Source organism: Rana temporaria, chromosome 5 (genome assembly GCF_905171775.1).
Source record: "Rana temporaria chromosome 5, aRanTem1.1, whole genome shotgun sequence".
Lineage (NCBI taxonomy): Eukaryota > Metazoa > Chordata > Amphibia > Anura > Ranidae > Rana > Rana temporaria.
This window is the reverse complement of record NC_053493.1, coordinates 177,874,125-177,886,288: the sequence shown is the minus strand read 5'-3', so window position 1 is coordinate 177,886,288 and position 12,164 is coordinate 177,874,125. Positions and strand designations below refer to the sequence as shown.

Genomic DNA, 12,164 nt, shown 5'->3' with positions numbered 1-12,164 from the left:
ATTCGAAAAAAATATATATATTTACTATTCTTTTTATTTTTTCTCTATAGGTCTGTACTGCTGTGACAGAGCTGAGGATCATGCTTGTCAAACAGCTTGCAAAAGAATTCTAATGACTAAAAGAACTGAGATTGAGATTGTTGATAACTTAATTGCAGCTTGTAAAACCATGCCTTTGCCTCAGGATCCACTCTGGCAATGCTTTCTAGAAAGTTCAGTTCATCCTGGGGTCACAATTGCTCCTCCACCTTCTACAGGAGTTGATGGAGCTAAACTGCATTGTTGTTCAAAAGCAAATTCATCGAAATGTAGGTAAGTGATAACTTAGAACCTATGCCGGCTCAATGTAAAAAAAACTGTATTACTAAATTTAATATATTATATAGGCACAGGTGTGCGCAGCCTATTGCATTAGGGTGTGCACGCCAAAGCTCAAACACACACTACCGATCACTTACAAAGTTCATTCAGAAAGGGAAGGGGCCAGTAAATTACATATTTTCCAGCTCCTTTTCCCACTCATCCTAAGGCCCCTTTCACACCAGGTGGATCCGTTGCAGCTGAGCTGGCCAATGTCATGACAGGCCCCTCTCTGGGGAGGGGCTTGTCCAGTGCAGTTGTCTCCTATGGAGAGATCTGATGAAAACGGACAGCATGTGCATTTTCATTAGATCTCACCCGATCCGATCCGCCATGGACGGACGGCGATGTATTCTCATCCATCCATTTTTTTTGCGGATCGGATGTCAGCGGACATGTCACCGCTGTCATCCGACGCTCCATAGAGAAGAATGGAGCGGCCGTTCAGGTCTGCCGAACGTACAGGTGGTCCGGCAGTGTGAAAGGGGCCTAAAGCCTCTCCGCAGCAACAGACGATGAAAGGGGAGAAGAGGGAAGACGGCAGCTATGTGGAGGAAAAGAGGGGGGGGAAGCAGGATAGTAGGGGAAATCTGTGCTACACAGGGTGATTAGGGTGTGCCTGGGCACACCTGGCACACCCTGTGCGCACACCTATGTATATAGGGCAGTGATGGTGAACCCGTGGCACGCGTGCCGCTGCTGGCACTCCGAGCCCTTTCTGTGGGCACGCCATCAAATGAGGAAATCACACAGTGAAGCACCGAATCGTCCACACCGCCCCCGCAAACTACATCTCCCATAGTTCTGTGGGCTAGCGGTGACGTGCCCGAGTGGGAGTCACAAACAATAAGCGCCCGGGGTGACGAGCGCAATCATAGAATAGTTTCGTCCACACTTCTAATAACTGCTCCGCCCACCACCGCCTCTCAGCCAATCAGTATCGCTGTAACCCGCGCTCCTCCTGCAGCCCGCCACATTTGACAAGAAGATGCAGGCAGAGATGAATGCGTGGCTGAGCTGTATTGAGGCGGCCGGGAGTGTGCTCTGCTCGGCTGTTCCCTGCACTTACCATGTTCCAACTTCCAGAGCCTTCTTCTTCTCTGTCAGGACCGGAGCTGCTGTGAGGCAGAGCAGGCTTTCTGTGATGTCCCCCCCCAGGCCCCCCCTCCCTTCTCCGGTCAGCAGCACGAGCAGGGATATCAAAGACACAGACATGGCTGTGTGCATTCTTCCTCACCCTTCTGCCAGCAGCGGGGGTGGTGATTTATAAAGCAACGGCAGGACTGAGCAGTTTGCAGAAGGGGACTGAATTGCAGGTAATCATTGACAGTAACCTCTAGCAACTGAATGATGGGCAGTAATGTATGGTAACCGATAGCAACTGAATGGTGGGCAGTAATGTATAGTAACCGAATGATGGGCAGTAATGTATGGTAACCGATAGCAACTGAATGGTGGGCAGTAATGTATAGCAACCGAATGATGGGCAGTAATGTATGGTAACCGATAGCAACTGAATGGTGGGCAGTAATGTATAGCAACTGAATGGTGGGCAGTAATGTATAGCAACTGAATGGTGGGCAGTAATGTATAGCAACTGAATGGTGGGCAGTAATGTATAGTAACCGAATTATGGGCAGTAATGTATGGTAACCAATATCAACTGAATGGTGGGCAGTAATGTATAGTAACCGAATGATGGGCAGTAATGTATGGTAACCGATAGCAACTGAATGGTGGGCAGTAATGTATAGCAACCGAATAATGGGCAGTAATGCATGGTAACCGATAGCAACTGAATGGTGGGCAGTAATGTATAGCAACTGAATGGTGGGCAGTAATGTATAGCAACCGAATGGTGGGCAGTTATGTATAGCAACCGAATGGTGGGCAGTAATGTATAGTAACCGAATGGTGGGCAGTAATGTATGGTAACCGATAGCAACTGAATGGTGGGCAGTAATGTATAGTAACCAAAAGCATAATTTACAGTTTTAATTCTGTGTTGGCACTTTGAAAGAAATAAGTTGGTTTTGCGTCGCGGTTTGGGCACTCGGGCTCAAAAAGGTTCGCCATCACTGATATAGGGCATTGATTAAGGATTAGGATGGCCATTCATAGTATGATTTATACTAGGATTATGACCAGTAGAGGGTAATAATGCCATTGTCAAAATGTGGAGTTATCATCTTTTTTTTTTTAACAAACAGGTTGGTCTTTATTGAGAAGACATAAGAAAACAAATAATATGTGTACATAGCTCAGACAGAATAGTACATACATAGTCACTAAAGTAAGCAGGTATTTAGTATGTACCACAGTCTAGTAGCAGGCCATAGCAGCAATCCACCCACCCAACATACATGCCCCACATCTGCCGCGAGGCCACCCATATCAGATAAAATATACATTAGAACTGTTGTGTCCATGGGAGCCAGACTCTATCGAATTTTTGGGGACAGCCCCTGTTGATATAAGTCAGCTTATACATTGGTATCAGCGCATTCACAGAAGAGTCCCAGGCCTCCACCGTGGGAGGCTGGGGAGAGGACCACTTCTTAAGAATCTCTTTTTTAGCATAAAACATGAGCAGGGAGACAAGTATCTTAGTGTAGCGAGGACGCTGGTCATCGTCATGGATCCCTAGTAGGGCCAGCTCAGGAGACACTGGGATGGTTAGAGAGAGACGGATATTGACACATTCAAACACCCCCCCTCCAGAAGGTCACCAGCAGTGGACAGGTCCAGAACATATGAAGAAATGAGCCCTCCGGGGACCGACAGCGAGGACAGCCCGGGAACCTGTCGGGGTATATTCGATGCAGCCTCTGAGGTGTGTAGTGGACACGATGCATAAATTTGGTATGGACCAGCCTATCCCTAGACGAGATCAATATCCTAGCCCCGTCCTCAAAGCACTCCTCCCAATCCTCTTTATCAAGATCAGGGATATCAGCGTGCCACCTGTCCCAGAGGGCACTCATCTTGGGAGAGTCCACCTCCAACAGGGCCATATAGAGCATGGACATCGTCTTTTTAAGAGATTCCTGAGCCAGTAGCTCCTCAATGGGGTCAGCCTTAAGAGTGATAGTCTGTGGGAATTGCGCCCTAGCAGCGTGCCTCAGCTGATAAAACCTAAACAGCATTTGCCCCGGAAGTCCATACTTGACAGTTAACTCCTGGAATGACATCAGTGAACCCGAGCGTACAACGTCTCGCAGAGTCTTAATCCCATAACCCGCCCACAACTGAGGGTCTGGGATAGTCCTGAAGTGAGGAAGAGAAGGATTACCCCACAGTGGGCAGAAGGGGGAGTAATGGTCGGGGCGCACCAGTCGTCTATGGGCCGCCGTCCATACTAGCAGGGTGGTCTTGGTGGGCTCTGGTAGGGAGGGATACACCGCGGCCCCTCTGTAAACTAGATTCCCCAGTTCTTTAAGTGAACCCAGTATTGCCGCCTCTAAACAGGTAGCCGCATTTGTCCTGGATTGTTCGAACCACCACCTCACAGTCACCAATACCGCTGCCCAGGAGATTGGGAAGCGCAAGCCCTCCACAGCAGACCGGTAGCTGCAAGGTGGATCGCGCCAGCCTAGGGGACGATCCCCTCCACAGAAACGAGCCTATATAGGCATCAATTTCCCTGAAGAAGGAGAGTGGTAGCCTAACCGGGCAGTGCCTAAAGATGTAGTTAAATCTCGGTAAATAGAGCATTTTCAGAATGTTTGTGTCCCAGTAGGTTAAGAGGCAAATCCCTCCACCTGGAGCAGTGTTCCTTAAGTCGTCTAACTACAGGAAGGAGATTGAGACGGCGGAAATCCCTGAGGTTGTGTGACACCACTACTCCCAAATATTTAAATTCCTCAACCCACAGCAGCGGGGACGAGGTCCCCCCTGCCTCCAGGATCTAGTGGGAATAGGACAGATTTGGCACAGATAATCCTAACCCCGGCGAAGTGTCCGAAAAGATCTGCAAGGCCGTCCGCAGGGAGGCGTTCGCATCCTGTAGATACAGTAGGGCATCGTCTGCATAGAGAGAGATCCTCTCCTCCAAGGGGCCAATCCGAAGCCCACAGACCTCCACCGACTCCCTAATCAGGATCGCCAGGGGTTCCAATGCTAGAGCAAACAAGCTGGGCGACAAGGGGCAGCCCTGCCTGGTGCCCCTCTGTAGGGGAAAGAGCTCCGACAATGCACTATTCGTGCGTATTCTAGCTTTGGGGGATGCATATAGCATTGATAGCCATTTCAAGAACTTGGGCCCGAACCCGAAGCGCCTCATTACCTCCCAGAGATAACCCCACTCCACCGAGTCAAAAGCCTTCTCGGCATCTAGGGAGGCTATGACCCGCTCACCGCTGTTGTCATGGGGAGTGTCCAAATTGAGGAACAGTCTCCTGATATTGATATCTGTGCCTTTCCCCGGCATGAACCCCGTCTGATCCTGATGCACCAGGTCCTCCAGCACCGTAACCAGTCGCAGGGCCAAAATCTTCGCCAAGATTTTAGCGTCCACGTTAATCAGGGAGATGGGTCTATAAGATCCACATTCCTCCGGGTCTTTACCCGGTTTAGGTACCAGGACCACCACCGCTTCAGACATGGAGCTCGGTAGGGCCCCCTGAGTGAAGAACTGTGCAAAGAGTGAAGTCAGTCTAGGGGCCAATAACTCTTGATGCTCTGAGTACAATTCCGTGGGTAACCCATCCAATCCCGGTGCCTTACCTGCCTGCATGAAGCCCATGGCCGTCTGTACCTACTCCAAAGTGATATCTTTATCCAGGTCATTACTCTTATCTATGTCAAGCGTGGGGAAAGGGATCCTATCAAGATAGTCAGAAAGCTCACCTGGGGCATAGGACACCTTAGAGGAATAGAGATCCTGATAAAAGCGGAGAAACCTAGAGTCAATGTCCTCTGGGGTGGTCAGTAGACTTCCGTCCTCATCCCTCACCCTTCCTATGTGCGTAGTGGGGTTCTGCCCCCTGGCAAGCCACGCCAGAAGTCTCCCGTTTTTGTCCTTAAACTCAAACACCCATTGGGCACTGTCCAGCATGGACTTTTTAGTAAGATCAACTCTTAGGAGAGAGAGCTCAGTGAGAGTTCGCTGCCAGGCATAGTAATTAGTCGCATCAGGCGATTGGACATAGGATCTTTCCTGCACCATGGCCCGGTCCTCCAGCTGCCCAAGAGACTGCATCGACCCTCTTTTCCGTGCTGCGATGCGTTTAATATATGCCCCTCTGAGTTACAAACTTCCTCCGGCATATCCTCCTGAATCTCCGGGTCAGCAATCCAGTACCTCGAGAGCCGCCAGACCCCCCAGCCTCCCGTAGAGGCCGCCCCCGCCGAGACCAGCACAGGAGCATGATCAGATATGCCCCGGGATAGAATCTCGGCGGACACAACCCCACCCAGAAGACCGGAGGAGGCAAACGCCAGATCAATGCGAGACAGCGTTCGGAAGGTAGTGGACAGGCACGTGAACTGCGTATCAGAAGGGTGAAAGTGACGCCAAAGATCCGTCATACCAAAAGTAGATGCCCAGGCAGCCAGGCCAGGGGATGGGGACTGGGAAGGCCGGAGCCTATCCTCTGTGTCAGACATAACTAGATTAAAATCGCCGACCAGGAGCACCTTGTCCACCCCGTATTGTGTAACAATCTGCATCACCTTGTGAAGGAGAGTAAGGTCCGCAGGGGGAGGCAGATACATCCCAACTATAACAAATGGGGCACCCGCTATCAAGGCGTGTACTATCACATACCTACCCCCAGGGTCAAGTCTAACCGCCTGAAGCTGGAAGGGCAGGGACCGGTGCACCAGGATACTCACACCCCTAGCATAAGTGGAGTAGGTTGAGTGATAATGTGCAGCAACCCAAGCCCTCCTCAGACCCAGAACCCTGGATCCCATCAAGTGAGTCTCCTGTAGTATGTATATCTTAGGTCCATGACGCTGTATGTACTTAAACACTAGGGACCTCTTAATGGCAGAGTTGAGGCCCCTGACATTCCATGACATCACAGTAAAATTAGCCATACTCCATGTGATAAAAATTCAAAGAAGGACAGCATTCCTTGCCGATCTGCCACCCCCAAGGGTGCACCCGCCCCCAAAGACCTGCTGAACAGGACGAGGCACAGCACCCCCTCAGAGGGACAGACATGACACCCCCACACATCCCCGACTGAGCCGAATATGCAAAGACCAACCTTATAGAGCTAAGATACAGTGCAAAATAAGTAACCAAAACCCGGAAGGCAACGGCCCTCCAACCCCCTCCCCCCACCCCATGCCCTCCCAACTGAGAAGAGCACATCATCCCCAAACAGGAACAAACCAGTAGTCACACCGTGAAGGAGGCGTGGAACTCCTTAAAGCAGTTCGCCAAACCCCGCCAAAAACGTGGCAGTAAAAGAAAAAAAGAAGGGGGGGAGGCCGCCCACGTGACCCGCAAAACGTTACTGCGGGAAGCTGAGCAGCGTCCCCACGGGGTTGAACAGTTAATGTACAAGCGATCACTTAGCAGCACCTCTGCTGTGGAGCCGCAGGAGGAAAAATAATAAAAAATGTCAATAGGGGCAAAGAAAAAACAGAAAAAAATAACAGTAAAAACACGGGACAGTTAGTCAATCAATGGGGGACCCGGTGTCTCAGCAGCCGTGAGGTTAATGGGATGTAATGGCTGTACTTCAGAGGCTGCACTGGGGACAGGAGCATCTGGAAGGACGAGGTCCTGGCAGCCCGCAGGCCAGAGCAGCCAGGCACAGCGTAGAGTCACTCACCCTCCACGGTAACACAGTTTCGTCGAGCACCGGAACGTCAGCAGAGCAATGAGACTATCAGACGATTGATCCTACGGAGGGAGAGTCTCCAACCATGCACCGGCAACCTTGGGGCTGGTGAAGATCCGGACGGTTTCCCCGTCAACTACCCGCAGCTTGGCCGGGAACAGGATGCTGTAGACAATCCCTTTGCTCGGAGTGCTGCCTTTACACCGTCGAAGGATCGCCTTTGCCTCTGGGTTTCTATTGTGTAGTCCGGGAACATCATCAGGTTGGTATTGCGGTACGGAAGTCTGCCCGCCTGCCGCGCTGCCCGGAGGAGCTCATCACGATCCCTGAAATTCATCAGGCGGAGTTTGAAGGTACAAGGGGGGGCACCCTCTGGTCCAGGTCTCGGCGGCACCCGATGGGCCCTCTCAACAGCAAAGTAGGGGGAGAGCCGCGCGGCCGGGAGTAGCGAGCGGAACAGATCCTTAGTGAAGGCCGCCGAGTTGCGGCCCTCCACTCCCTCCGGCAGACCGATGATGCGGATGTTATTACGTCTGCTCCGGTTCTCGGCGTCTTCGGCTCGGTATTCTAGTGCCCTCACCTTGGTAGTGAGCGACCGGATCGAGGACTCGTGGCTGGAGACCGTGCCCTCCACGTCGCTGACCCGTTGTTCGGTCGCAGTAACTCGCGAGCGGATCTTGTCCAGGTCTTGTGGCAGCAACCCCACGTCCAATTGGAAGGCCTCGATCTTGGAGGTAAGCATAGTCTGACAGGTCGCCACGGCTGCCTGGCAGGATGAGATAGCCGCCATCACTTCGGGGATCCCAGGCGGGGAGGCCGCCGCACTCGCTGCCTGGTCAGTTTGCGACACCATATTGTGAAGGCGCCCCGGCTGGCCCCAGAGCTCTGGAAGCGGGCTCTCCGATGCCTCGATCACAGCTGGGAACTTAAATCTTTTGCCCCGTTTCGGGCCCCCTGTAGTATTGGAAGGCATATGAAGCCTATGAGCAAGGTTTTGTGTTGTTATCCCCCAGATACGGATATATTTTCGGATTCTCCCAAGCAGAGCTCAGCAAACACATCTGATCAGTCTGCCATGCCGGCCACGCCCCCCGGAGTTATCATCTTTAGGTTGCACAGTCATTAAAAGTTTTTTCACATGCTGGATTTTCATATCGTCATTGTTTTGACTCAACTACAAGGCCATAAGCTTTATCTCCAGCGGCATATATGGCTTATACAACCTGGTGATCTATTTATCCCTTGCATTAATTCAGACAGTTTAACTCGAATAAACTCACGTTGAGGAGACAGACTATGAAGCTTTTCGAATGTTCCGTTTAATATGGGATACTCATAGGTAGAAAAATGTTGATGTTGTAAGCCACATGGAAAGATGTATACACCATGACAGGATACATTGGAATTATTTAAAACAGAAGGAAGGGGAGGGGGATATACAGAAGTACGGTGAGAGAAAGAGCTCAGCTTAGGCAGAAGAACACAGCTTAAAGACACAGAGCAATGATAACTACGGTAAGTTATGAACACAGATAAATGATGATAAATCACATAGTTTAACACAACACTCCCTGTCTGAAATCTTTAGATTTCATAACCTTAAAATATACATATACACACACTCACATTTATTTATATATATATATTGTAGCAGAGTGACCCAGAGAGAGCCGGGAAAAGTCCTGTTCAGGGTTTATTTGTCTCCCAGCCTCCACTCATATTCATTCAGGGATCTCTGATCCATGGTCCGGTTCGGGTCTTGATTCTCTTCCCCCAGGCTAATTTAAGCTCACCTGGGCAGACAGCCTTTGCTCTCTGCCTGGGAAACATAGACAACACTGGTCTGTGAGGGCCAAAAGGTTGGTAAAAAGCTGTTAAGCAGTTTATGTGGAAGCTGACAAACTGTAGGCTTGCTTAGCCCGGTTAGGGCTAGTCAGCAGACAACCTGGTGGAGTTTGTTAAAAGATATTTTGCTGCAGAGAGCCTGGTCACCACCCCTACAGGTGCATAGACTTTCCACCCAAAGCCATGGTCTCCCTAGGCAACCGGTAAGACGGTTCCAGGGAAAGTGGGTGGTAAGCATGGCAAGGAGATGGGGGGAGGATTTTTGGTGCCAGGACTGAAGTTTGGCGTCCCAAACAAGGGAAGCCACTGCCTGTCAGCAAACCAAACTGGGGCAACATCAAGAACTGGGACATGTTGCAGCAAACTGTCCGTTGACAGATGAACCCATGCAGCGTGACATATCTATTAGAAGGCAGTCTATGTTTGCTGCTGTTTCATGTGCTGCATGAAAAACACATGTGCCAAATGACTGTTAATAATAAACCTATTATGGCCTTGCTGGACTCTGGAAGTCAAGTGACTTTGGTTAAAGCTGAGATGGTTGAAACTGAATTTTCATGCAAAAAAGTTGCTGTGATCTGTGTACATAGGCATACCCGGGAGTATCCTATAGGCACTGTTCACTTTAAAACTGACTTAGGTACAGAAACCCATCACATCGGACTTGTGCCCCATATGGTACACAAGGCTATCATTGGTAGGGACTTCCCTACGTTTTGGGAACTGTGGGATCGTCCTGACCCGGTGGCAGTATCTGACTTGGTGGCAGAGCAACTCTTGGCCAGCACCGACAATGTGGGTTAAGGGGACTCCTCTTAGGGTTCTCCGTTTTTTTTTCTTGATTATGGCGGGGAAGCTGGAGGAGCCTGAGGAAGTCCCCACAACCGGTGAAGTGGAGAGCTGTCTGCTGACTCTGAGGCTACATTGGAGTTTGCTGACCTTAATGTGCACAAGGAAAATTTTGGTACCAAGCAGAGAAAAGACCCTACCCTTGCCAGGGCCTGGGAAAATGTAATAGTGATTAATGATGCACTTGTTGAACCAGGGGACAGGCCTTGTTTTCCTTATTTCAGCAGCAATGAGGATTTACTGTATTGTGTCTATAAAAAGAATGATGAAATTGTTGAACAGTTGGTAATCCCTAAGCAATACAGATGGGTGGTGTTGGAACTTGCCCATGGGCACTTGCTAGGAGGCCATTTAGGTGTTTAGAAAACCACTGAAAGGGTGTTGCACAGGTTTTACTGGCCCGGAATACAGAAAGATATTAAGAATTATTGTCAATCCTGTCCTGTGTGTCAGATGTCAGCCACACTACCCCACTTCCGAAGTCCTTTAGTACCCTTGCCCATTATTGAAGTGCCCTTTGTAAGGATTGCCATGGACCTTGTGGGTCCACAACCCTAAGTCTGCCAGGGGCCATCAGCACATTCTTGTAATCATGAATTATGCTATCCGTTACCCTGAGGCAGTTTCCTTACATGTTGGAATCCCTAAGGAGGTCCTTAAAGACCAAGGCACCCCATTTACGTCACAAATAACTAGGGAGCTATGCAAGTTATTTAAGGTGACGCAGTTGCGAACCTCTGTGTATCACCCTCAAACTGATGGCTTGGTGGAAAGCTTCAATAAGACATTAAAGCGGTTGTATACCCTTATAGCATAATTGCACCTACAGGTAAGCCTACATTAAGGCTTACCTGTAGGTGCTTGCAATATCTTCTTAACCTGCATGGTTAAGGAGATATTTGCAAAAAAGTGGGCGCCGATGTCTACAGTGCATGCGCGCACAGTTTGTCACTACCTCACTGGATTTGGTATCTGTGCCTAAAAGACTGCTCATCCCAGGGAGTACTGGCTATCTGTTCCCCAGGTTACAATATATATATAGTATAATAAGTCCAATACTGGTAAATGTCCTGGAACCTGTAACAAGAAACATGCAATAAGCAAACATAAACATAAGTTCAACTGGATGGCATAACACGTAGTGATCCGACATAGGACACCTTCGGTGAATACCAAAGTTCCAAGTAGAACCTGTAGTTAGTAGCAATGTACTCCCTGCTGTGCCAATAGCATGGCTAGTCTTTGCATAAGTCACTCACATGGCACAAGGAGTACTAACTTTGTAATTGGTCGAGTAAAGGTTTGTGTCGATCCTCCTTTGGTTACCTTAACCTCTACCTTCCAGACCTTGTTATCACTGGGCATAACTTTAGTTATAAGACCCATAGAACATTAATTCAGACAAACTTCCTTGTTATTTAGAAGGATGATATCTCCAACATAGGTAAAGGGTGGATCTGTACTTAGGCGATCAGATGGGAGACTTGCCATTTGTTGCTGTTGATGTCTTCCTCTTTACTTGTGACACTTGACGCACCTGAAGATCTGGGAGGAGACGCACCTTTTCATACTGACAATCCACAAGCCAGCTGACCTGATGGCACCCTCTGTAAACCGCGGGCCTTGGTGTTGCACCCGTTCATAGTGGTGATGAACCAGAAGAGTAGCAACATGATGTTGACCTGGTATGATAAGATTCTATTCTTTGTTGCATAGGTCAGATTTCCCTATACGGCCTCCAATTCTCAGCAGCTGATTGGTGTCAACTACAGGGCTTAGATCGAAGAGTGAACTGTTTTTAGACAATTCCATTTCTGATTTTCCAGAATTCCTCCTGATATACCTCTTGTTGCACACAACGGATATGTACCTTTTCTGAGTGTGCTGCTACCACAGCTGCACAGAGTTTAAAGAGGAACTGCAGTCTGCTCAACTTTCCCCCAACCACTTTCCATATTATTTTTTATATTCTGTGATTCTGTACTTGCCAAATATGCTGCAGAAATCTCTCTCCACTGAGTCTGGCTGCATCCATTTTAACTGTGGGCAGCTGAAGCTACTGACTGTTCACTTCCTGGATTTACACAGACACACCTCCAGCTCTGCAGCCCTCATTGGCCGTCTCATGACTCACCCCCCCTCCCTTCCTGGCAAACTCTCACAAGAGTGAGAGAGAGCTGTGCATGGTTTTTATAAGCCTATGCTTTTTACCAGACAAGAAACAGAAAGTGGATTGTATAAGGGATTTACTCACATTTTTTTTTACTATCCAAAAGTTAAAACAAGGGCAGAAAATGTAATAGATGGAAAGTT

General features: G+C 49.2%; 1 protein-coding gene across 2 annotated transcripts in view; it reads left to right on the top strand.

Annotated features, from left to right (window-relative positions):
• Positions 1-12,164, top strand: part of RECK (reversion inducing cysteine rich protein with kazal motifs) — an 861,635-nt gene that overhangs the window by 409,234 nt on the left and 440,237 nt on the right. For both annotated transcript variants that reach the window (XM_040353423.1, XM_040353422.1), the window contains one exon: positions 51-312. In XM_040353423.1, the coding sequence (XP_040209357.1) occupies positions 51-312 (262 nt within the window). The remainder of the gene's footprint in view (positions 1-50; positions 313-12,164) is intronic.